The following is a 27,792-nucleotide window of genomic DNA, read 5'->3' as shown; positions in this document are numbered from 1 at the left end:
TGGAAAAAAGGTTATACCATTCAATAAAATGAAATACATCAAATCAAAAAATACAATAAAATAGTGGAAGAAAAGATAACGGTTTTTAATGTTCAATCATAGGCTCTGGGTAATAGTGATGCCATTTTTTCGTAATTTATATACTTTTTACAAAACACAGTCAGGTAATTAAATTAGGATATTATTCTATGGAGACAATACGTTTTTAATTTAGATTAAATAGTTGCCATCCCCTTGACGATAGTTATAAATGAGCTGGTTATTCAATAATAATAATTATAATAAGTTATAATAATCTAATGATAAAATGTGTATTAGTCAAAGAGTCCTCACATTGTAATGTAGTTTTTTTACAGTGGGGTATTTGTTGTTTTACTTTATTTAACTATACATATTTACTGTAAAACACCTGAGCACTCTTACATCCCAGAATGTGTGCTTTTCATCGATGGTTCTGTTTCTATTGGTTTGGCCTGTGACCAGAGGAAGACGCACAAACACGTGATAAACATATGATTGGATTTTCTTCATCTTCATCATGATTTTCCACAGTTTCATTATTATTATTATTATTAATATTATTAATATTGTGGAATTATAGTTTAGACAGAAAAAAGGTCTTTACACTCAAACTGAGCGGAAATGTGTTTCTCTCATCAGTCAGCTGATTAGGAACTGATGGGATACGTCAAGCTGAATATAAACAGCAGGAATAGTACCAGTTAGTATATAGAAAATAAAAGCATGTTTAGGTTTACAATTGGGAAATTACTTCACAGCAATCACAGTTGAGAAAGAACAGGGCAAAACGACCTAATAATTAACTTTTTTAATTTGCAATAACAGCACAGGTTTGATAAGAGGCATATAGATCTCACCATAGACAACATGACACAAACAAATCATTAAGAACTGATTTTTTTGTATCAGTTTGGCCTCGTTTGTTTGCACAAATATACAACAAACTGCTCCAAAATCGATTTGCATCAGCTACACCCTGTGCAATATGCGAAATTTCTACTTTAAACTCTTGAATTTTAGTGTACACGAAAATACGTCCAGAAAACAAAATCACTCTTTTTCTTTTTCTGTTAAAGTTATTTTCGTGTGAGTAAAATTAAGAAATATCAATTAATCCATTCGAAATAGGACGTGCAACACACAAGCAAAGTTTTTACACAACAGAGGAATATAACTATAAAAAGAGCTGATTAAATATTGTTCAATAAAATAAATAATGTAGTTTACGATTTTATTGGGTATTCAACGTATTCAAGACCCTCTGCCAGTGCAAAATAAAAGAAAAAAAAAATTGCTTGTGGTTTTATTTTGAAATCCATAACCGGACGTTATTAACTGTACTTCCTGGTTTCTTGACGTTGTAGTGGTTAACACCTAGCATTTTTGGCTAATTGTGTAAACCTGCTCATTTGGCACCTTTTAAAGTCTTAAGTGTGATTTTGCGGTGTCTTCGCTCGTTAGTATGAAAACGTCGAGGAACGACAACACTTCCTGAGTCCACACACGTCGTGTCGACACTTATCGATCATATTTTTTACATGTTTTATTGTCGTGGACATCACCTGAGGCTGGAGGAAACACAACAGCTGGCCAGTGAGGAGGTACTGCTGAATCTGTGGTTTACACACACACACCGGCTGGTTTGTGTTAAAAACACTGTTTAATAGCATATACAGCAGGTTACAGTGAACTGTCATGAACATGTGTACGAAGATAAATGAGTTCATCTGTGGGGTGGAAATGTGTGTTTGACAGTAGCTGGGATGTTTCTTTCACCAGTTCTGCCTCTGACTTTCTTACTGCTGTTAATCCCTCGACATTTGTAATGACATTTAGCTGTTTTGGAGCCTTGTAGAATCCACACAATTATAAATATATCATTATTTATCATTTAGCAAAAATAAAAAGCTAAACTTAAGCTGAATTACTCTTAGGAAAATTCAGTATATTTCAAATTGTTCTACTAAACTGTTTAATGTTTATTCTGTGCTGTTCAATATGTTGATATATCAATTTAAAGATGACTTTTTAGAACAGTGATGCTTTCAGTCCAAACCAGGAAGATGTTCACTTTACAAATATGTTAAACAGAGGAAGGTAGCATTCATTTGACAATAGTTGACTTATTTTGCTTTTTAAATGATGTAATCAAAAAATAGATAGTAGGATATTTATACTTTCAGCACTAGGTCTTTTATGCTAAAACATGACTGATAAAAATCTGCAAATCCTCAAATTTTTCAAGCTAGAGGAGCTGGAACGAAGACTTGAATATAACCAAACTAGATAACATTAAATAAATGTAGTGAATCCCTCGACATTTGTAATGACATTCAGCTTTACAAAGATGTAAAACAGAGGAAGGTAGCATTCATTTGACAATAGTTGACTTATTTCGCTTTCTAAATGATGTAATCAAAAAAGAAATAGTAGGATATTTATTTTTTCAGCAGTAGGTCTTTTATGCCAAAACATGACTGATAAAAATCTGCAAATCCTCAAATTTTTCAAGCTAGAGGAGCTGGAACGAAGACTTGACTATAACCAAACTAGATAATATTAAATAAATGTAGTGATTGTGAGCACCGTTAAAAGAATAAGGTCAAGATAAATGATGCGTTCAAACCTGAACGCATCATTCATCAGCATGCCTGATCAGTCCAAACCTGGAAGATCTTCAGTTTACGGTAAAGTTAAATACAGCATGAAAGCAGATCTTCTCAGGTGACAAGCTTTAATTTTGAAAATATTTTGCATTTTTGCAGTTTTTTGTTACGGTGACCGAATAAGGTATATTTTATGTTTTGATGTGGATACTAAAATCCCCAAATTAGAATATGAAATCACCTCCAGATATTTCTAGCAGAGACAATCGAGCAAAATGTTTAAGCACTAAAATAGCAAACATCAAGGTCCTCCATTCTGCCACATCAAAGAGCAGGGTTTATATTCCAGAGCTGCTGGTTTAAACCATCCTGAAACAAACCATCCAGAGAAGAGGAAGCATGAAACTGACCAGAAAGACGACTGCAAAACCATAGTAAAATAGATGAGTTGGCATCAGAAAATCAGCTTGAACGTGAAACGATTGATGATATAGACCTGATGCAGCATGAAGACTTAATCAACCACCAAAATACAACACAATTATTATTTGGCTAATTATTTGTGTTTTAGTTATGTTTTTGAAACAATCTAATAATTGTTTCATGTATAAAATGTTAGAAAACAGTGGCACAGACACAGAAAAGTAGCAAATCTCAAAAGTCTTTAGCTTCATCAATGATTTGAATGATGAACAAATCAAACTACTGAGTCACCTCCACTGACTACTTTTACAATTGTGTATCATTACAATCATCTCTTTGTCATATTTGAGCCATCGCCATGGCCCTTGCACTGAGCTTTTCCCACAACTTTCAGTTATTTTATGCTTTAGAAAGTAAATTTAACTTGACATCAAATCTAATGTTTCTGAATAATAAGAATTCCTCTCTTGAACCCTTCTTGCAGTGAAGCTGCTCGGAGATCTGGTTCCAGCCTGTTTCTCCAGAGGGGATGGATCCTCTGGGTGCTCGCTCTCAGTTTGTAGATATCCAGACTCTCCCCACGTGGCAGCAGCAGCTGGGTGAGGATGGTGAGGAGCCGCAGGATCAGAGCGACAGTCTGCTCAGTCAGCAGGCCTTCCCCTCTCCCTTCCCCTGCAGACCAGACATCAACCGCAAGATCATCCTCTTGTGAGTCACCCCAACATTTTTCCACTTTGTTGCTGCTGGGTTCAAGTCCCCTGAAGATTCCCTGCATCCGTTTTAGATGGAGGATTATATTCTCTATAGAATGCAGATACAAAATATAAACAAACCTAAACTTGCGGTGCAGTGCTTTGACCTGGATTTGACAAATCAAAATCGTGGACTTTAAATAAAGATGGATCACGCGTCTCTGCTTCCTACTGTTGCACAAACATGAAGTTAAAATATCTTGGAAATGGATGTCACCAATTTGCACAGTTTTGATCAAGTTGTGCAGCCGTGGTATCTACGTTCTGTCGATATACACATCCGACCAATCTAACGTCAGTCTTACTGTAAAAGTGGACATTTGAAAACTTTATAAGAACCATCTTACATAACAGAAACCATCTTTGAGAAAAATGCCTTGTCCTTTGCCTTTTTAGTTAGAAAATCATTGGTGGTGTTTGCGTATTTTATAAATAATATAATCTATCGAAGTATGTTTTCATTTAAATGCCTAATGTTTGCCACAGATCGTTTGTACTCAAAACTAGCTTTGTTATCTTGACTTTTTGTAGATGTGTCTGTGCTCTTTCAGACGTTTGCCAACTATTTAACTTTGTTACCATAATTATTCTAACTTTCGAATTATAAATCATTCAAATTGTTTAAGCCGAAGGCATTCAAATTTTTAAGTGTGTGAGTCCACACAACACTTCTGGAGTCTCAGGGGTAAACAGCATTGCAGGCGAATCCAATACAATTGAAGTCAATGGTAAGTACTTCTTCAGACGTAATTTAAAAAACATGCCTCCATACTACTTGTGTAGTGTCATCCAATCGCCTGCAAGACCCGACATTCATATTTGACTCGAAACGTCATAATTTAGGCGTGTTTTTGGCCTAAATTTCGCCTCCTCTGAGATGCCTTAACGTACCCTCGGCCCACCATCGTGTGGCTACGTCCGCTAGCATCGGCACTTCCGGTAGCGGACATTTAGGCTTAAAACAAAGTGTGAATGACCTCGTTTCAGTGAACTATCCCTTTAAACGAGATATCTCAAGATGTTTCTAACTGAATTTCTTCGATATTTTGCATAAACATCAAGTTGGACTGAGCATTGAACGGATTAACTTTAGTGGTCAATGTCTCACTTTAGTGGTCAAGGTCTTACTGGTCACTCAAGGTCATATGTTGAGTATGAAGAAATGCACTTAATACCTTTCCAAGTTTCCACAACATGTGTATCATGAGTGGACAGGCATGGATTTACACTGCAGCTTGCCAGTAATTCTAGTTTTGTTTAAACCATCCCTCAACTGACTGTTTGCACTTCAGACATTCAATTGAATGAGCAGAATTAAACCCAGAGCCATGTTTTACTTGCTCTTTTCATTTGATGTTTGAACAAGTTGATCGAACATCTGAAACCCTGGAAATTGGATTTAAACCGATCTTACTTGTAATTTATCTGTGAAGTGACTGAGAACAGTTGCTTTATTGTTTCTGAGCAGAAAGATGTTTGCAATCAGAGTTTCTCCTCATGTTTATCCGATTTTGTTTTTGTTTGATAGAAGTTCATGGGAACTCATGGGATTCATTCGTGTGAATCTCCAAGTCAAAATTGATTTTCTACATAGTGAAGAGCCCAGCGTGTTGGTAGTTATTTGATCGTCTTAGTCAAGGGAAACTGGACTTGAGTTATATTTTTTTTATTGTATCAGGTTTTCTGTAGTTCTTTTAATTTCAGTAATAAAGTGTGCCAAATGTTAACAAAATTTCCCACACATTAAATCTAATTTCATTGGAGAAAAAAAGGGTTTTAGCCCATTTAAAGTTGAGTGGTTTATAACGATGTCAAATATTGCATAAATTGTAGTGTGTCAGTTATGTTTTCGATGAAAACAAGTACTAGAATTTTGTCGGGAGAAAAAGGCATAGTAGGCACGAAATGGACCGCCAGACGAATTATCTATGTAGGAAATACCCTGTAATCACTGTCACTTTTATCAGATGTGAGTGCATCCTAGAAAATACAGGAACAGTAGCACAAACTCATCAGGTGTCAGTAGCAGCTCGTAGTTCAAATGCTGCCTGTGTCTCTCCGAGTGCTAACCCAGCTCAGTCCAGAGTCCAAATAACTTCATAAATCCCCTTTGTGCAGGAACACATGACCGTCTGGTGCCCGACATGGCGGCACTTTCTCTGTGAGAGCCTTGTTGTTGGAGCAGCCCTCCAATGCTCAGCCGTCAGGAGCAGGCACATTCCTGCTGCACGACCATGACCAGGAAGAATTGACCCTCGAGCGGTGCTCTTTATCTTGTGACCACTTGAAATCTAAAAAAAATTCTTCTAGCGAACCCTTGTTAAAGGTTGCATGAGTCAATAAGTGTTAAACAGCCCCATTATAAATATATTTTCCCTTTTTAACTGTTTGAACTTGAGTTTAAAGCCGTACGATACACTGTAGCCTAACGTTAACCTTTCAAGAACCCACAAACTACACATTTCAGTTCCCGTCTCTTTAAGCCCCGCTTTCGACCACTTGGTTGTGATTGGTCATACAACTCCCACACGTATAGTCGGGGTATCAGGCTGCATGACAATGACATAACAATGGTGCTGAAGTATAGTCTGGACTTGATGAGGTGTTTCTGGAGCATCAGTGTTTTCTGTGGAGGAGAGGAGCTTCCTTTACTACGGAATTCTGAATTTTTTACTTTACACAAAAAAACTGGTAACACACTAGAGGAAAGAAAAAGTAAAAAAGCATCTATAGCTCCTTTAATACACTGTATGTGATTCAGTGTAAAATTAACATTGTAATCCTGATCCATAAACCTGCACTTTTGCATGTTTTGCTCTTAGAAAAAAATGACAACATGAATTTTAAATCAGCTTTGAATCAAAGAATCTTGACTCACATCAAATCAATTAACAATCTGATATTGATAACTTTGTTATCATGGTATGAAGATCCATGACATTTTATAATCAAACTGCTGAAGTGAAACTTTCTGATAAGCTTGTTGCTGCTGTAGTCACGACATAAATCACATCTAAATTTTTGTTGCAAACAATGCCACTATTATTAAAACAGGTTCTAAGAGTCAACAAGGTCGGTTTCTCACTGCAGTTATTTTCTGGCAGTGGTTGGCTTTGGATTGTGACTCATCTTTTATAATCCAAAGAGGGTTGATGTGAAAGAAAAGAAAAAAACTTGTTCCTGGAAGCTGAACCTGTCTTGTGACCAAATTCTTTCAACACATAGTCGAGTAGTTCCTCATTGTTCTCTCCAAACAAACTGACTGTACCGAAGCAGTAAAAAAATAAGCACATTACTTTGGCTAAATGTGTATAAAGTTAATTGCATAAATATGTGCATATGTGTGTTTGCTCAACCATCATCCTTACATGAAATATTAAATATATCAAGAATAAATTAAATGGAGATAATTATTGAAAAAACCCACATGAGAATTCACACCAGTGGCAAAATTTGATGCAGATATACTTTCAACAATATACCAAACAAAATTATATGATTAAAAAGTGTTAATTTAAGTTGGACGATATGACTGCTCCCTAAAAAAGAAGCCAAAATGTCTTAATTGCCCACTGGTGGCTGACTGCATAATATGTCAGAAACCCAGCCTCCTCCATGTTAGCAAATGGGACCTGGACCAAACTACAAAGTTTCTCAAAGATGTTTAAACCGATAGGTTTCTGATAAGTTTGGTCTTAATTATTCATTTAATGCTAAAGGTAAAAAATGTAACGTTTGACAGCTGAGACTTACCCACTATTAGTCAAGCATGTGCACTGATTGGACCTCGCTACTATCGCTCCATTCTTTGATCTACTGCAGAAACTCTGACTCCAAAAGCATGACACCATCATCAATGCAAGGCAGTGTTCATATTCGGGATATTTTGTCCAGAACTCTGCATAATGACAGGAAGTGGCGATGTGTCTACCATCTTTATGTTATATCTATGCAGACAACATACAGTCTTCCAAAATGTTTTTTTTTTTGCTCCTTGCTGTACACACGACGTGTGTATTTTTGCTTATATAACCATTTAAATGCTGTAACTTATATTTTTCCCACGACAGCACCGGGGACATCGCCCTGCTGAACTGCACTGCCATTGTGAACACCAGCAACGAGTCCCTAAACGACAAGAACCCGGTGTCTGACAGCATCCATCAGCTCGCAGGGCCCGAGCTGCGAGATGAGCTGTTCAAAGTAAAAGGTAAGGCTGATGTTAAAAAAAAAAAAAAAACTGGAGAGATGAGGTGCAGCTGTCAACAATGTGGATTCGACTGCTCAGTGATGCTGTGAGTTCACGTCTGGAGCAGAATGAAAAACATGTCAGCATATGAGTGCGTACTCACAGGTGGTGTTACATAACCAGACACATGCCGCTCAGCTGCATTTATTTAAAAATAAGCATTTTTTGCAGCTAACTTTATACCAGATTGTAAATCAGTTTTTTTTTGCATGTTTCCGTTCAGGATGTCGGACAGGTGAGGCGAAGCTGACCAAAGGATTCAACCTGGCAGCTAGGTTCATCATCCACACAGTGGGACCAAAGTTCAAAAGCAAGTACAGGACGGCGGCGGAGAGCTCGCTATATAGCTGCTACAGGAACATCATGCAGCTGGCTGCGTAAGAACCATCATATCATCAAATCCAATCAACTATTTTGTCAGTCAGCCCATGAGTAAATCCTAAAACCATGCAGTATTAATGTACTAGAAACTTGTATTAGTACTCACTGTTCCCAATGTTGTGTTCAATCTGATAAAAGCTATGTGTTGTATAAGCCAATCCAATCATTTCTAATGGAGTTAAGCTGTCATGACACATTTTTTTGATTTCAGCTAAACATTTTACCCCTCAGATTTAGTTTGATTAAAAATGTTTGTGCTTAAATAAACATGAATTTGAAGGAAGAACACACAAAATGCATTAGAGATATTGTAGAAATAGACTTCCCAAAAACTATGAATATATGAAATATAATAGGTAAAAAAAAGATGGAGCCTGTGGAGCAGGTATAAAATATAACTAAACAGATATAATAACTAAATGAGAAATCTTTAGTCACCTTTTATTTTTACATGGGGAAATAAAATTCTAAACATCAACAAATCTACTGTCAAACATATTTAAGTTCTCATAATGTTTAGTATTACATTTTTAGTTCTTACATCATTTGATGTGCAATGTTATGTGTAGTTGTTGTGTGAGTTTGTAAGGAAACCGTCAAACCAATCAGTGGTGTGCAGTATAAATGTTAAGTTAGGTGTGTGAGATGTGGCTTCTTTTCTTGCCTCCACAGAGAGCAGACAATGGCATCTGTCGGTATATGTGTGGTGAGCACGACCAAACGAGGTTACCCACTGGAGGATGCTACACACATCTCGTTCAGTAAGACACATACACTCACACGCGTGTCAGTACAAAAAACACACATGCAAAGCCATTCACGTGTGAGGCACAGGCATACACAACTTGTCACATATCATAGATTCTGTTTTCGTACAGACACCCACACACAAAGAAAGACACAGGGACCCACATACACAATGCAATCATATACCTCTTATCTTCTGCCCTACAAATACACACAACATGTGGCTATACTGTATATACACAAAATGAGGTAATCAAGTTATCCTGGCAGACAGACATCTATTTAATTTGAACACATATTTCATCCTGTGTCTGGATGGCTTTTATTTATCAAAATCTAATAATCTGATATGTGATAATTTGTAAGGTAACAGGAGTGAATGTGTGTTGACAGGAACAGTGCGCAGGTTCCTGGAGAATTATGGAAACCGCATCGATGCAGTGGTGTTCGCCGTGTCAGACACAGAGGAGGTCGGTATCGTTCACCTCGATGAGCAAAAACATTTAACTTCTCACATAATGTGAATAATATTGATTATCTTGTAACAACAGCACATGTCAACAGTCTGTTCTCATAGTCTGTGTGATGGGTGTAGATGGAATGAGCAGGGTGGAAAACAGGACGACTTGGAACATCTTTAAAGTGTTATGACTTAACGGGTGCTTCCTGCTCAGCAGGGCATCGGGTAATGTCTCATCTTATAGAACTTAAAGGATCTGTTGCTATCGTCTTGGTGCCAGATACCACAAGGGACCTTAAGATGTCTTGTTAAGTCCATGTCACACTGAGTCTGAGCTGTTTTGACAGCCAAACTGCACTTTAGACCGGGGTGGTCATAATGTTTTTGCTCATCCTTCAGGCAGTTCATCCCCTCAGGAAAGTGTTAAAAATAGGGTCTATATGCTAAAAAAACAAATAGCAGCTTTGCAGCATTAGTGTGAATATTAATTTGAATGTTTGTTCCTTCAGCCGGTGTTTAGGAAGTTACTGCCTCTGTACTACCCTCGCTCAGAGAAAGAGGAAATGGCCTGCCTGCCTCTCATCCCAGCTGACATTGGCAACTCTGAGGGTGAACCCGTTGTCCCAGAGAGACAGATCCGCATTGCAGAGAAGCCGGGCAGCCTTGAAGGTACAAAACTTCAACACAAATCTTTTCATCTCCAGCCAAGTAGAGCAAACAGACCCCTGTGTGTTGGGTTGTGTGTTCGCAGGATTACGCAAAAACTTGAACGGAATTCCACGAACTTGGTGAAAGAACGGGACATGGTTTGAGAGCACTTTTTTTATATTTTTACCAATTTAAATAATAACTAATGGATCTTGATGAGAAAAAAACACATTTTGAGGCTACTGATATCTAAGAGTATCTGCAATTTCATGCAAATCCAAATAAAAAATCAATCTAGGGGATTTAAATGTGGTCAGGTTTCTTCTGCCGCTATACAGTAAAGCATGGGGATAGAAACTCCCATCAATGTTTCGCTAAGATAGTGCAGCCTCAGCAATAGAGTGAGGTTTGAATCTAAGGAGAGTGTTGTTCCTTGGTGGAAGTATGTACTCTACTGATGGAATTCTGGTTTGTTTAATGTGATTAAATGTTTCCCAGCATTAGCAAGGGAACACACTGTAAAAGGCTTCACTTTCATGTCAATAATCTGATTATTATACGTCCAATCAGATTTTTTCAAGATATTTAAATTTGAAATCAGTTTCACTTGTGTCATTAATAAAACAATCAAAGATCAACTGATGTTGATGTTTATGACTGTAAAATTCCCCAAATAAACACATAGGGGCATAATTTGATATTTTACTTCTCCCTGTTTCTATTTTCGCTCATCTCACAGTAAGATCCATTGAAGCACCAGTCAGCCACTTGAACATGAGGTCAACAAACTAAGGGCCATTTGTGAAGCCTGTCAGTCACACATCTGATGTCAGTCTATTGATTAACCACTCAGCAGCTCTTCAAACCAAAACATCAAAAGTAGCCAAGGCACGAATGACAGGACAAAGATTAGATTTTGAAGAGGACAGTGTGTTCAAGCTCTGCTGCTCAGTGATACAGTCAACGTACATGGACGAGCAGTGTCGCTGAATATCTGGTGACCGTCAGTGGAACATTTGGCTGCCTGGATCCTTTTGTTCACCCATGTGCCTTCTCACACTCACACACGTTTTCTTACGCAAATTCTCACTCGTTTATTCCTTTTCGGGGCTGTCATGTTTTCCACAGACTATCATCTTCATATTACAAAGAGCTTCAGTTGGCGATCAACAGGCCGGTCTAACACAGAGCAGGTGTTTGTTCTGATCCCATAGGTTTTTTAAGGACATCACATTTATCTTTGTATCCTAATGAAATTCTAGTTTATCTGAGAAATGTGTGTAAGTTGTTCATTTTGCAGAACCTTGTCACACGTGTTACAAGTGTTACTGTAGGTGTCTTGAAGGATCTTCAAATGAGAGCAAGTTTTAGTGCTCAAATTCCAATCAGATTCAGATTTGCAGCAATGAAAATGTTTGCACACAAAATATATCAGAATGCTAAGGTTTTGAATTTGTATTCAGCACTGCTTAATTAAAGAAGGAGCTGCAATCTTTATTCTCGGACTAAAGACGTAATCCAGCCTTGAACAATCCACAGTTTTTTTGCCAGTTTTAAACAGTTTAAAATTGAATAATTTGACTTTTAGGGATTCAAAGTTTCAAATATTTTTTATATTTCGTACTAAATCTAATAGTCCGTCGCACTGTAGAATTTGTTAGTTTTATGGCAATATGCATAGTTTGCAATGGCTCTTTTTGATGTAGTTCTTTCTTAGCGAAACAGATAGTAGCACGTTGTAATTAAACTGTAATTAAACTGATAACAGTTCCACATCAATTCCGTCCAAGGTGTTTTTAGACAAATCTACAAACACCTTGGATAGAATTGATGTCGGTTCAATCTGCTTTTCTGTGGGAGAAAAAACTATGGATACCTACTGTCTTTGTCTGTAGTTTGAGAGATAACATAGAGCATAGAGTTTATTGACTTGATATAGATCTTACATGTTCATTCATTATAATCTTAAAAGGGTCTTAAAATCTTGAATGTAACCCTGTTACAGTCGGTGACTGAAACCTACCAAAAGAATCTCTCTCTGCTAGAGTTGCAGCAATTTGAAGAATTTATATCAAGGGGATATTGAAGCTGCATTGGAGGCTTATTGTGCCTGGACACTTTACAAAGCACTATAGTTAAACTGAGTAGCTTACCCTGCAGCCATAGAGGGTCTGAGAACAGTATAAACTGTGCAGTAATTTGCTCTCTTGCATATCAAGTAAATCGACAAAGAAGAACGAAAACAGGAATTCAGATAGTTTTAATCTTAGCAGCTTCAGTTGAAACTTCCTTTCAGGCCATTAACCCTCATATATACTATATTTTGTATAACCGATCGTTTTACAACCTCAGCTTTTGCTTGCACATTGTCTAAATGTTAGTTTGGTGAAGAGGAATGTGAAAGTAACACCAGCCCATGTGTTAGCGAGTGTTTGTGGTTTCTGAGTCGAGCCTGTTGACTCTGTTGACCTCCAGTCTGGTGTCAGCTGGCACGACGTTTCAAAGAGACACAATGGGGCTTCGGGGTGTCGATCAAAACCCGACGAGAACGATGACGGACAACACATGCCCATTTAAGCACAGTTAAAATGCGTGGACATGCAGATAACGATACATGTTGTCACAGATAAAACAATTATGGAAACTAACCTGAATATATGACCTTGATCACAGGTTTTTTCACAAGCACATGCAAGTAATGTCATTCTTGCACAGTCAAGTGTGTGGCAAATGTGGTTAACAGACTTGATCTGGAAAGTGAATGTGTACAGTTAAATATTAGAGGGAAATCAAGATGAAGATCAGCATGAAGCCAGATCCAGGATTATTTACTGTGTTCATTCTGTAAGGATTACTCTTAGGTCCTATTTGTGTATGTGAATGTATGTGTGTGATCAGTGAATATACTGTAAAGCTGAATATGCCCTATGGTATCTTCCTAATGCGCATTTCTTCCATATGCCACAGCTACCATTACCATTAAGTCCATCAAAGCACGTGAATTAAATTATTAGTAGATAATCGCTAATCATCTACTTTTTTCTTTGTGTGTGTAGATGATTCAGAGGAGGAGAATCTGGAGTCAGATCTGGGTCAGGTGGGAAATCATGCTTTCGCACGGATGGAGGGCGACGTGGACAAACAGCGGAAACTGATCCTACAGGGCCAGATGTCAGAGTCAGCCATGCAGAAACATCACCAGAGGAAGTAAGAGTTCTACCCAACTCAGAAAACCCTGGAACACACGATCAGGGATGTGATGTATAATACCATGAAGTTCCAGTTCTCAGTGGAGCCATGTCAGATTAATTGTAGCATTACCAATATTAGCATTAATGAAAACAGTTGCAACAAATTAACATGCCCGTAGAGTGTGCCACGTGATGTATAAATATCATAAAGCACTTATAGTCAAGACATGGTGCATTCAAGGTTTTTTTTCTCACAAACAAAAAAGCATCAAAGAGTAGAAACAAAACAACCACAGGTTGTCACGGAATATGCTTTAAACAATATTTAGGTAAATTTGAATTTCCAGAGATAATGTACAACTCTCACTGATAAATCACAAGTCCTCAACTGTCCCAAGATGACCTTTGAGTTTATGTCTTTACATGGAGTTTATTTGAACACTAAACAGTTACAGTAGTTCATTTTTATTGATTGAATAAAATGATATATGTGTGTGTGTGTCTCCCTCCTCTAGTTACAATCGCTGGCTGTGTCGAGCGAGAGCAGAGGATCTGTCAGACATCGCTGCGCTGAAAGCTTTATATCACACTGGTATGTGTGTGTGAGTGTTGTGGACAGTGGGTGAGAGGGCAAGAGGGAAGTTAAATATTAGATTAGTGTTATTTTCAGGCTGAATCCTCTGTGATGTAAATATAAAATAAAATAGAGAAACAAAAGGACTATTACAGAACACACACACTGTTTGTTTGCGCGTGTGCGTGAATGATTGCGTGCATGTGTGTTTAAGATACAACTGTTATAAGGTGCAGTTGAACGTCATCACCACTAGGCTGCAGTGTTGTTATTCAGTTCAACTCCAATGTGATCTGACCCTTGAACTTTAACATGATGTTTTATAACTTCCATGTCTTTGTAAAACTTGCTTCATCAAACTAGTGACGTTTTTAAACCCATATGACTCAAATCTCTTCTCATTCAGTTCAGAAAAAAAATATGGGGATGAAACTCAATAACATAAACCTGATGTATGAGGAAAGTGACTATTTATTTTTCCTCATTTAATTGTCTTTAGATGATTGTTGAAGGACTTAGTTGAACTGTTTTTTACGGCAACCATTTAGCACTGTGTCTTCACTTAACAAATTACTGTATATTTATATCAGGATCCCACATCACAGGGCAGAATATATTTTCATATCAGGTGAGGTAGGATGATAAACACTATTTTGGTTGAAATATCTCCTGTGTTTCCAGAAAATGTTAATCAAATAATGAATCTTCGGAGTCTGAGTAAAATGCTGAGTTTTGTAGAAATTTAAGCATCATCATGATTCTGTGTACACTGGCAAACTCCTGTTTCTTTTTGTTTGTCTCTTATGGTCATTTGACAGGACTGAAATGAGAGAAGAATAAATAAGGGATAGAAAAAAGTAACTGGGGAACATTGGACACAGATTACTAATACCAAAAATAGTTTAAACAAAACATGGACCTCAGAAGAATTTCTCACAGTGCAAAGCTGACCACTGTTCACTGTTTCCAAACTGATGTTGTCACACCATCTATGGGGACAGGGTTTGATTTCCAGGGGGAGTTAGGACACAAAGTGCTAGAGGGGCAGAATGAGCTCCAAGCGGCTGCCTCTCAGTGAAGGGGTTTACAGGTCGTAAAGTTCACACAGCTATTACTAATATTCTGGAATAGTGATATTGATGGCCTCTGTCATTTTGCCATTGCAGTGGAACTAATGTTGCAGATGCAGATGTTCCCATTTGCTCCTGTTTCAGAGCCACCATGTAGAAATAGTGTATTTATTAAACTAAATGCTGTTACTCGGCAGCCAGTTCTTCAAATTTGAGAAGCAGTAGCCAGTGATTGTGTACCAGTTGACTCCTACTGACTTCTGCCAGCAGCATCTTTCAGGATTTGCTTTACCAAATAACAGACATACATTGATTTGTGGAGATTAAAGAAAAAAGTATTATATTAAGACAGTACCACTGCTGAACAGGAGAAGAATAGAACTGCAGAAAGTCAAACCACATGAACAAAAACTCCAGTGAAGAGGACCCAGATTTTAGCCGCAATGAATGCTTGTTGAGAAGCTCTGGAGTTACTTCTCTGATCATCAGTCTTAATTCTTCTGCCTGTGTTTTTGTCCGTGTTTAAACTGAAACTGTGTTTTAACGTTTGTTTTTGTCTCCAGGTGTGGACATGTGTGGCAGGACAGTCATGGTTATCGTTGGACGAAACATCCCAGTGACCCTCATCGACCTGGAAAAGGTAACAAAGTAAAATATTTTTTTTTACCAGTCAGAGCTTTGTGCCTGTGAACTCAGTTTCATTTTCATCTTTTTATTTATTTAAAATATCAACATGGTGTGTTTGTCTTCGGATGTGTGTATAAATTGCTCTGTTTCAGTAGATGCATCTGTGTGTTTGTATGTACGGTTTCATAATTCCATCTGTATTCACATATGCTTGTGGCTTTGTGAAAGTTATGCAAATTATTATCCAAATATATTACATAACATATGTTCTGTGTTTAGTTTAATATCTGCATACTAATCCATCTTTATAAATTAAGTGTTTCAATGTGTTGCAAGTAGTTGTTTAACACATAGAATATGTTCAAAGTAAAATAAAATATATGTGCTTTTCTTACTGAATGTTTACTGAATAAAATTCAAATGCATACATTTAATACACTGCTTAAGTTCACAAAAAAATCAGTTTCTTTCTTATTTCCACTGTCTACATCTGTTATCGTATTTTAGTTTTACCACTGCAAACCAAAAATACTACAACTTGAACCAAACTAAACAATAAAACTGAGCTTGTGTATAAAAGAAACATGGATGACTAAAAAGTAACTAAACCTGCTATCAAATCAAGTCATGGTGAACTGAAATTCAAATAAATAGGTAAAACTGTAAAAGAATAAACAGAGAAGTGCAGAGTCCAGGACTACAGAAGAGTGTGAACACCGATTCTGTTTGTGTGTGTGTGTGTGTGTGTACAGGCTCTGCTGTACTTCATCCATGTGATGGACCACATCACGGTGAAGGAGTACGTGATGGTTTACTTCCACACGCTGACGGGCGAGCACAACCACCTCAACGCCGACTTCCTCAAAAACCTCTACGACATCGTTGATGCCAAGTCAGTCTGCCATTTTACACTCTGTTGTTGTTAAACTGAGCCAGTATGACACGGGGATTGAATTGATCATAAAGTCAAATGAGCATAATCTAAACCTCACACCCAATGCATGCTGGGATATGTTTCATTTCATTGATGTGCAACATTTTGAACCAGAAATGTTCCACTTTCTACTTGTTGGACGCCTCATTCTGAAACTTAAGACTTAAGTATATTTACTCCAAGGTTAAATAGAAGGCTAATGAGATTAGACATTAGCTTTCCTCCCTTGTTTTAGTCTTTCTTCTTTCCGTTTTGTCTCATCCCTCTGCCACACACAGTGATTGAATAGGAAAACTCTGGAGCTCTTATTGGTTTAACCTCCAGCCCACCCAAGGGCACCGGCTTTAATGTTCTGTGCTGTATGTTCTGGGTTTGACAGGAGGATTAACATGATTTGGTGAACTCCGCGGGCCAGCCGCATTTCTGGTTGTTGCCAGCCAGAATTTTTAAAGATAGAGCGTGAGAATTTTTCTGGAATATCTATTTGAAAATTCCTCCATGCTGATAAGAGCATGTGACGGACTTTGACGGGTCCCTGGTAAAAAAATTTTTTGTGTCTATTGTTATGGGACGTTAAAACCCAGCCAGGTGCAACATGTAATTAAAAAGTAAAAACCCAGAGTGAGAATGGCCTCCCCAGTGTCGTATCTAAAGCTGGATGTGATCATCGTTGAGGCTTGACTCTGGTGTGACCCTGGTTTAGACTTGGCTCGGACATGGTTCTCTTCTTGCCTGTGCTGACTTCTGCAAGGTCACTAGTGCAGATACATTGTTCATGCTACAGTGTGACACTGCCAAGGATACAGCGTTAAGATGTTTTGGAAAACAAAATAAACTGTTAAGCGCTTTTGTTTCATTGTGGGTTTTTTGGAAATCTGGAAGGCATATTTGGAACAGGAAACCTAAACTTGGAGCGGGTTCTCGGGTGATGAATTGACTGTGACTCATCCTTATCAGAGAGTTGAAAGTTTTAGTCGTTGCTCTGAAGTTCATTGGAATCACACCGTATTGTTGTATTAGTTTGTGGAAGTCTTAAAGTTGATGAATGCTACCTCAGTGGCAGAAATCCTGATATCTTTATGTAGAGAAGGTCCCTACAACAAAAACTATTGGAATATTTGCCCAAGCATCTCAGTTTTAAAAACTTGAAATTAAATCTTAACCACATTTAAACATAAATTATCTTATTCTTAATAAATAAAGGATTGAGCCACGGTCATTTATTTAAAAAGATACCTGCCTCGCTTAAAGATAAACATGTGAATGATTTAGTCACTGAACACCAGACAGATGCAGTCCAGACGTCAAACCTGGATCGAAATCAGCTATTTCTTTTGAGAACCTTGATCGATGTCAGATTTTGTTCAAGATCTTTGTCTGCAGCCTTCTGTGACGGTCGCCATAGATGAATATTTTTTTCAAGCTAAATAGGAGCCACATCCTGCAAATGAAAACCAGTTGTTTTCAGTTCCACACAGCATCACACTTTTGTATTATCTGAAGTAATATTTAGACTCTTGATGGTTATTTTATTTGAGTACTGAGTGCAGTTCAGCTTTGTTTTTACCCGAGGACCAAACATTTTTTAAATTACCAAAGATGTGAAACCAGTGTAAGAAAATTAGGTTTAAATGATTATTGAAGTACTTTGCTTGCAGCAATGGTGCAGTCAAGGAAAAATGACATCTTAGGTTTTAGGAAACGTTCCAGTTGGACAAGAAACACAAACAGTCAGACAATAAAACTGCTTGAAACAAACCCACAGGTTAGGCTCACTTGGATGAGAATGCAAGAGTGATTTTTAACCTTAGGCTGTAAAGAAAAAAAGGCAGATTCTTATCTCTAGCCATCACAACCATACAAACTTCCTGTGTCAGTGGGGAACTCCATGCAGCCGTCACGCACCTTTCAACTCTTTTTGTGAATGGTCATTTAGTTAGTTTCACTACAAAATTCAAAAGTTCCCACAGCATTTAGTGGTTGGATTTCCTGAGGAGATGTATATGAACAAATTCTGAATGTTGGTTTATTTTACAGAATAAATTTGATTTAAACTTGATTTCACCTCAAGGCTGTCAAAATCATCTGCCTTCTCTGTGACAACACACAGTAAGGAATTACGATAGCAAAAAGGACACAGAATGCAAGCAGTCAAATTTAAGAATATGTATAAAGACACCTTCATTCAACTTTTTTTTTGGAACTGGGAAACCCCATCTAGTCATGTAATGATTGTGACTGCTGCAAGGTGATAATTACCTAAAAACTGCAAAAGTTATTGTAATGTTTTTAGTTCCACATATACTCTGCAAAGTTTTAGATCTGACTCATTGAACTTTATCAGACAAGTTGGACTAGAAACGGTTGAAAGCTGAAATAAATGTTTTAGAGCTGATGGGGAAGTTGTGACCTGGACTTTGCCCTTTGGCTTCCTGTGAGGACATTTGTATTGAAAATTATAGCATCTGATTGTTACCTCCACTAATGAGGGCATGTTTTCACCCCTGTCTGTTTGTTAATTGGTTGATCTGTTTGTTTGTCAGCACGACTACGCTTAAAACTACCAAACACATCTCCACAAAACCTGATGAAAGGTTGGATCTTTGGTTGGATCCAGGTTCTTGTTTCTCTCTTGAACATTGCATGATAGTGTTTTTTTAATGACATTTCCACCAATGTCCCAGAGAATAATTATTTTATCTTGATGGGAAAAATCTGGCATCATAAATGGACTGATGTCTATGAATTGGATTTAATGGGACTTGGCAGAGCTTTGAGCTCGACTTAGTGCTATTCTATTCAAGTGTTGCCATCTAGTAGTTATTAACGATCGGTGGCTCTACATGTTTTGGTAAGCCTCTTTTCTTGTTTGATCCAAATAAAACTTCATTGTACAGAATCAGTATAGCGGAGTCAGAAACCCCCATTGAGACTGAAACCCTTTCCCCTCTGCTACTTCTGTTAATGTCATTCAAGGCGTACAGTTTCTATTCATGGTCCAACTCTTGTGTCAGAACGTGTGACTAATTGAGAAGCTGTTTTTATTCTCAGTTTCACTTCTTAAGCGGTCATTGTGCTTATTACTTGGCGTAGCACTGTTGATCAGTGCAGGCAATGAAACGTCTAACCCAACCCATCAAGCTATTGATTGCCTGCAGATGCATTGTGGCTCCAGATAAACCACCAGCAGACCAAAGCCAAACATGAACACAAACAAGTTTCCAAAACTGTCTGGCTAAGTGGGTCGATTGATTCTTTTTTCAGATTGACAGATGAGTTTGTTTAAGATTTTCTTTTTTTGTTCTCTCTTTGTTCAGCACTGGACCAATGAAGAACGTCCCACGTCATGTTTTAGTTCACCTAAATCACCCTCGGGGTTAGTTAGTCAATGAAAAGACCAAGTTCCTCCCTCTTTTGTCTAACTGTGATGTGTTACATGACAACAATGCTGCGTGCCCCAGCCAAACCACCACTTTGTATATGTGAACGGCTTGCAATCTATCCCAAATGTGGTGAGTTATTTTCAGTGTCCTGCCATGAATTGAAGGGCTAAGTCTGTCCTTGCTTCCGGAAATTTGAATATAACTGCAATTATATATATACTTGTTCAAGGATCAGAGTGTAAATACAGTTTACTTCAAGTTTGTTGTTGTCCAGCATCAATAACCTAACAGTGCATCTCTTTGTCTGCAGCCTGCTGTGACGTTCGCCATAGATGAATATTTTTTTCAAGCTAAATAGGAGCCACATCCTGCAAATGAAAACCAGTTGTTTTAAGTTCCACTGAAGGGCTAAGTCTGTCCTTGCTCTCTGGAAATTTGAATATAACTGCAATTATATATATATACTTGTTCAAGGATCAGCGTGTAAATACAGTTTACTTCAAGTTTGCTGTTGTCTGGGTATGTTCTAGCTGCCACAGTCAGGTACTCTGACTCTTGGGGGCTAGATAACATTGATGGATCTTTTCTTCAAAATGGAGTGATGAAAAGGTGGTTTGCTGACCAGGTTGACTGTCCATGTATCCCATTTGTTCACAGTTTGACTCAAGTATTAACTGATTACGTTTGTGGGTAAAACGTCAGGGTCACTGTGACCTAACAAGACACATGTTTACCTTGTGAAGGTGATAACCCAAAGACACCTCCAGGGGATTTCGTCACATTTAGTACAAGAGTTCACTTGGACTGAAAGATGAACTGATTCAATTTTGTTGATCACAGGCACAAATGTTCCCTCTTGAATGTTTTATCTTAACAATGCTTCCAGAGAATCCTGTCAAGTTTGGCACAAATGCTCACATAGATTAAAGTCACATGTGACCTGATGATTCTGGAACAAATAAATGAAAAGTGTCATGGTTGGCAGCGGCACACAACAGCAGGACTGTAATTATAGTTGCTCCTTTGGACTCTGACCTCCAGAGGGGGGCGCTGTGCAGCTGAGGTAAAAGTAGGTGAGATACGGGTCAGAACTTCCAGATTCCAAGGCATCTTGCGAGGTAATGATGGATTTCTCCCTCCTGGTTGGGAGTGAGGTTCTGCCACACAAGTTGTAGTGTTTTGTGGACCTGAAGTTGCATGATTTTGACAGGCAGAATGGGGCACCATCTGTGGTTCTGGCTACATTGAACCAGGCTGCTGTGGTGAAAAAGATGTTGGTCTGAAGATGAAGCTCTCAGTTTACAAACTTGACTCCAACTCTCACCTCTGGTCATGAGCTCAGGGAATGAGATCATGAAGACAAATGACTAACACGACTTCCCTTGACAGTCTGTTTGGGCTCTCCATTAGGGACAAGCTCACATCCATGTTTGTACCGAATCAAATGTTTTGAGAGATTTTCTGCACAAAATTGACTATGTGATCTCTTAGTGCTGCTGGCTTAAAGTTAATCCTGCCAGCGCTACTAACGATATCTTGTAAAGAAGTAAAATGGTGCATAAATGTAGGCGGTCCCGACATCATGAAGACACAGCAGGAAAAGTCAGGGAGCCCTGAAAAAACGTCATAGGATTACAATTTACCCGACTTTAGCATTAGCAGCATCAACATTGTTTAACAGACGAGAGAAAAAAAAAATGTATACATACAAGATGTCAAACTTCACACAACCCCTGCTCTTAGTGATTATTGCTGAGCTGTTGTGTTTTATGTGTTGCAGGTTTAAAAATAATTTAAAGGCATTCTACTTCGTACATCCAACGTTTCGCTCTAAGGTAAGATTGCCGTCATCATCAAATGGATATTTACAGGGTCAACACAGCTAATGGTTTGTTTTGTGGTATATGTTGATAACAGTATGCTTTGCTGCAGTGGCCAAACTTTCATCAGGGATAATTAAAGTGTCATTAGTCGTTATGTAGTTTCAGTTTTTGTTGCAGTCAATTTTGTCTTTGTCGGTCATGACAAGATTAAAGTTTTAAAGTCAGATACCAGCTATAACTGATGAGTTGTTATTTTTTTCTTGCTTTCTGACATTGGTTCTTTTACAACCAGGTCTCAACATGGTTCTTCACCACCTTCAGTGTGTCGGGGCTGAAGGACAAAGTCCGCTACCTGGACAACCTGCACCAGCTCTTCACCTGCATCAAACCGGAACAGATCGACATTCCTCCATTTGTCGTGGATTATGACGCACGGGTACGCACCATCACACACATATGGACAGAGATAAAGACATATTCCTCACCAACCTCTCAACTTTCCCTTGATTTAGTACCTCCTTCACCTTCAGTTGAATAATTTCCATGTATTCAAAATGGTAGATGAATTTGAGGACTTTTGTACCTTTTTATATAATGTGCCAATCTCATCCTGTGATCTTACTAAGGAGAGGATCTACCTGTCATATAAACAGCTTACACATTCCCATGATATGCATCCAGTCTGGGCAGGGTGGAGGATGAATCACTGTAGGTGGATGTTGTACTTAAACAACCATGTGAGAAAAGAGTTCAGCCAGATGCCTATAACATACCTTATTTCACATAGGCAAAACTAAAACCTACGTTGGAGCATACGTTGAAGCGTTTGTGTCTGCAGCTCCATTTTTTATATCCCATCAGTCTTCTACTTGCAGGTGAAATGCCTGCGGTCTGAGTTGCATCCTGTACAGCTTCACATCTGCTTTCTGGCTGTTTGTGTTTAATTGAAACGTTATCTGCCTCTGATATCTGTTGCCTCAAATACTAAATACAAACACTTAAATGTGGTTGCACTAGTTTCTTTTTTGAGCGCACTATTCCATAGATCTTTTTGAAGGTGGAAAATCTGAGTTAGAAAGGCTAAATGAGGAGAAATTACATGAGGCGTCATTTATAACCGCTACTTCTCACCCAAACGTTGTGATTGAGAAAAGCGCTATATAAATACAAAACCATTTACCATTTATAAAAAAAAATACTTGATAGGAGAATTTGAACACTCTCTTGCTAACTGTGACCCATGCGTCTAAACATTTGGGAGATGGGGAAATGACGAAGCAAACATGAGGTGGTGAACTGAAGCAGGTTATTGATCCACTTCATCATTAAGATTGAAACCAACAGCGTTATTTGTGCCTGCGCAACATAACTGTTCCTTAAGAACCTTCAAATGAAAAAGATATGAAACAACTTACAGCCAATTACGTTCAGATAACAAGAGTTACAGAGCCGAGTCATTAATAGTTTTTAATAATATATTGCAACACTGTGTGTGTATCATCCACACGCGATGTGTGTAAAGTCGCTGCAGTGAACGTGCCATCAGGGCGCACTGGAGATCACTCACGTGAAATATAGAAACTATTCAATTTCAAACTTCTATTTCCAAATAATATCCCAGAGTGGAGGCTAGGATCCACTGATGTGTGAAGTAATCCGTCCGAAGGATGACTCCTACGCACTGGTTTATAAATGAGGACCCTGGTCTGCTTTATTTTCTTTCTTAATGATGTAAACCAAAGAAAAGGGCAAAAATCAGCTAATGACTTGTTAATTGTCTGTAAGAATGTGTGCATTTGTGGAAATTACACAAATTAATCAGTGTCCATGATACCATGTTGATTTCTCTTTGAAGTCATGGGTATCACTGGATTTAATGTAGCAAAGCCATGGTGCTGTGAAAAGACACAATTGTATACAGGCTTTCACCAGCTTTATTCTTCCACATCACAGTGAGAAAGTGACAGAGAAGCAAATGAAGAAAATTTTTAGACAATAGGCTGTAAATTAAGATGGACGAGGGTTCTCTACTAGAAACCAACTTAAGATACCCTGGTTGATGAGCCACCATCTTGCACTCATTTTGAACCAGATTCTGCTCAGTACTGAGAGCGGTGTGGAGCCGCAGGGTCAGATTCCCATTGATACAAATAAGATCATTCGCAACCATTCTCAGCTGTCAATCAGGCCGTTTATCTCTGTTTTTATAGCATCAAATGACTAATAAAAACCAAACTTATCAGAAACAAGAAAACCTAAACGTAAATCAGTGTGATAAGAACTACCTTAAATGAAAATCAGTCCGAAAAATGATTTAATATGTTCTTAAACTGGATTTATGACCGATACCACAGCCAGCCACCATATCATCCACCTTTATATACAGGCTAGGGTTTAAACCATCAGATGAGGATCTTTGACAGAATTTAAGGTAGCTTTTAAAAAACAAAAGTATCAAAGTAGGACGCCAAAAACGGTGGGTTTCATGTCCAGCTCCTAAGCTGCTTCCTAAGATTCCTCATGATCTGTGAATGGCTGCCATCTAAATCTGCTGTATCGCTTTGTGGCAGTTTGCCGTTTGTGTTGGCTGATGAAAGATATACATGTGTCTTCTCCTTCGTTGAATCTTGGATGAGGACTGAGTTTTATTTGGTTCAGTTGAACAGTATCATTCACCTCATTTTGTACGTCAGATTCTCCGGTGTGGATTCATACCAATTAAGTCATTTTGACATAATTTTCATGGATTTGAGATGTCAGGGGAGTTCACAAGTAGTGTAAGCTACACTGTTGGAACCAAGTTCATGGAGTAAATTACTCACAGCCACAGTTTTGTACCAGTGAATTAGGTTTGCTCTTTTGCACATGAACAAATGGTAACAGTATTTTTAGAAACCCATTTGCTAATCCACATATGGGATCTTTCTTACTGCTGGCATTGTGAGTTGGCTTCAGGGTGAAGACAGACCTGCAGGTTTTAATATGACGGGGGTGCTTTTCACCCATAAATCGTTTTTGGGGATAATGCAGCATAAAAAAAATAGACTTAAAATTAGATTTTGGGTTGATTTATGCATTTTTGGGTTGATTTATGCATTTTTTACAAACAATACAGCACATGGACATGAGGTACTGATTACATACAGTGTTTTTCTTGATCCTGTCCTTACATGACTGAGAAGACTGATTTTTAAACATAAACCAGAGAGGGAGTTCAGGGTGAAAACAGAACAGCACTAACACTGCACTGTTCAATCTGTATCCTCATCATTGGAGGTTGTGGAGAAAAATAGTTACAGCAGAATGTGGTTATAAATTGTCATCCACACATTGACGCCATGTAAGTTTTACTTATGATTTCAGGTGCTGCTTAAACTCCGTCTTTTTGAACCTTCTCCCAGATTTTACTTACTCATCAGGAACCTATTCTATCTAGGTGAACCTCAGGTCTTGGTAGAGAATTGAACTGTGTAATGGGCTGTTGGGCTATAGTATATTTCCCCCCTTCAGCACCTCATCCTTGCAATAAACTGGACAGTAACATTCATATCAACACCTTTTTGAGTTGCAGTTATCCAGAAATAGTCTGGTGTGCTGGGCTCAACCACAGTGTGAGCAGAGTCCAGCAAATACAGCTTCTTTCTGTTCACTAAAATGTGGCCTGACAGGAGAAGTAAATTACAGCACACATGCCATCTTAAGACTCAAGCTGAGTGTACAGATCATTGTTGAATACAGAATACATAATATTATTTAAGGACAGAATGCAGTCTGATGTTTTAAATAGCCTTAAAGGGAGCGTTGCACTAATAGTAATAAACGAACAGAGCACTCTCATGTGGATTAGCAGCGCCCTTTCTCTTTATAATGAGTTTAATCTAATCTTTCACACATCAAACCTGCAAATGTACTGTTCTGGTTCACTCTTACTTCTGTTATAACCTAATTTTTTTTAGAAAAAGCTCTAAAATCCTTTAAAGTGTCTTAATATCTCACTATAATGCTTTACCTGTATCACAGATAAGCAGCGTGAGAGACGAAGAGGTGAGCTCCAGTTTCCCCTCTGAGATCGGGTTATCATAGCTTTCCTGGAAAGTGCACTGAAATGACAAAACACAAAAGTTTTATCTTTTACAACAATTTATTGCAACATACCAAAGGGAACTCCATGTTATTTTATCCACTCTTACGATAAATTTAAGATTTTGTAAGAGAAGTTTGCCAAATTTTGGAGGAAATTATTCAATAGAACAGGGAGAAGTGTGTCTGATGTGTGACAGATACTCTCTGATCCAAATATTATTTTACTGTATAATGACTAAATTTAAAGTGACTCTACACGCTGCAGGCTCGGTTACTTCCCTCCATCTGAAATCTGTTTTTTCTCCTCATTTGATAAATGCCAGTTGTAACCAGTTTGCCATTTTTCACTGAGGCTCCTCCTACATCAGTGTTTCACAATAAAACTCTTCCAGCTCCGCACAGAGCATCCTGCAGTCCCGTCAGGCTTTTAATCTCAAACAGTTTTACTGACAGCAACTCAGTCACGGTGTATTAAAACAATATTTGTAATAGATAGATAGATAAATAGATAGATTATTTTATTCATCCCCAAAGGGAAATTAAGTCGTCATAGCAGCCGGTATATTTGAATACAATAAAATACAATACAATAGAATAAAATAAAAAATATTGAGGTAGAAAGAATAAAAACAGAAACACAAGATAAATAGGTAGATAAGGTTCAGTGGCAAGATGATGATAATACCACTGATGATATGATGGTAATGTTATTGTTAGACAGTATATAAAAATAGTACAGTATATAATATAACATAATATATATTTATATATGATAGTAATTATACCAATATAATATCAGTTTATAGTAATAATGACAGCAACAGTATATATAATAATAATAGTAAATATAATAATAATAACATATACACATGTATAAATATGTGTATATACAAGAATATACAAAGAGTATGATATAATATGATATGATATATAGTAGAGGTATAAATATAAGTATTTGCCTATACAATAAATAATATAATATACTGTGAGTGTAAGAATATGTAGACAGAGCGTGCAAAAGAAAATATTATTGTATAAAATGATATATAATATCAATATGGTTTATATTAACACATATCACATATGATGTGAAGTCAGTGTTCCAGTATATGGAGCGGAGTGTTGCACAGGGTACACAGTGCAAGGAGACAGGTATATGTAGTGCATATAATGTGATCCGAAAGCAGAACATTGGTGGATATGGCATAATTAAAAAATAAAAATCTGCCTTTGTTATGTCCAGTGACCTCAGCTAGTATTTGGATATTGTTGCTTGATTTCAGAGTTTAAAAAAAGCCTCCTGGAGCCAGACCCCGAACCTAACAGGAAATCTGCCCTTTTCTATTTATTGGTCAATTTTATGTATTTATTTATTTGTTTTGACATTTGCGCACCTTGTAATTTGACAAAGTCACAGCATTTATCTGATAAAGTTAAACTTAAAGGTTATTAGATTCCGTTTACCTCCTGTGATCTGTTTACAATCTGCTGACGTTTGTCTCCTCCACCTCAGATGAATGGACCGTACCGTCCCACCAACTCCTCCAGTCTGTGACAGGCGACCGGCCGGACCTCTCTGCCGGGGGGGACGAAATCAAATGGAAGCTGGAAGACATATGTGGACATAGGTGTTGCCCATTTTGTCTGACCTCCTCACCTCCTCGTCAAGGCCCTGAAGCACGGGGGGGGGGGGGGGGGGGGGGACTCTCCTTTTGTTCCGTCCCGTCTGAAAAAGGACAAAATGAACAGTTGCAGGCCACGTCCAGAAGCTTCTGGCGCGGTAAGCGGTCATTCTCACTCACCACAGACTATTTCGGGAT

General features: G+C 38.0%; 1 protein-coding gene across 1 annotated transcript; it reads left to right on the top strand.

The window, feature by feature from the left end:
* Positions 1 to 1,384: 1,384 nt before the first annotated feature.
* gdap2 (ganglioside induced differentiation associated protein 2) lies at positions 1,385 to 27,657 on the top strand. The gene is made up of 14 exons (XM_061088158.1): positions 1,385 to 1,622; positions 3,535 to 3,758; positions 7,873 to 8,012; positions 8,275 to 8,428; positions 9,105 to 9,193; positions 9,573 to 9,649; positions 10,149 to 10,308; positions 13,344 to 13,494; positions 13,994 to 14,070; positions 15,686 to 15,762; positions 16,502 to 16,641; positions 21,847 to 21,901; positions 22,182 to 22,325; positions 27,486 to 27,657. Exons 2-14 carry the CDS (start codon positions 3,580 to 3,582, stop codon positions 27,525 to 27,527), a joined length of 1,485 nt encoding a protein of 494 aa, XP_060944141.1. The 5' UTR covers positions 1,385 to 1,622; positions 3,535 to 3,579; the 3' UTR covers positions 27,528 to 27,657.
* The last annotated feature ends 135 nt before the right edge of the window (positions 27,658 to 27,792 follow it).

The sequence above is a fragment of the Limanda limanda genome, chromosome 16, assembly GCF_963576545.1.
Source record: "Limanda limanda chromosome 16, fLimLim1.1, whole genome shotgun sequence".
Classification (NCBI taxonomy): Eukaryota; Metazoa; Chordata; class Actinopteri; order Pleuronectiformes; family Pleuronectidae; genus Limanda; species Limanda limanda.
The sequence above is the reverse complement of the archived record's forward strand: the minus strand, read 5'-3'. Positions and strand labels throughout refer to the sequence as shown.

Excerpts from the sequence above, each read along its gene's own strand:
- gdap2 (XM_061088158.1), top strand. The coding sequence starts at position 3,580 with ATGGATCCTCTGGGTGCTCGCTCTCAGTTTGTAGATATCCAGACTCTC. Across the intron at positions 10,309-13,343 it reads GAAGCCGGGCAGCCTTGAAG|ATGATTCAGAGGAGGAGAAT; the intron begins GTACAAAACTTC and ends TTGTGTGTGTAG. Across the intron at positions 15,763-16,501 it reads CCCTCATCGACCTGGAAAAG|GCTCTGCTGTACTTCATCCA; the intron begins GTAACAAAGTAA and ends GTGTGTGTACAG.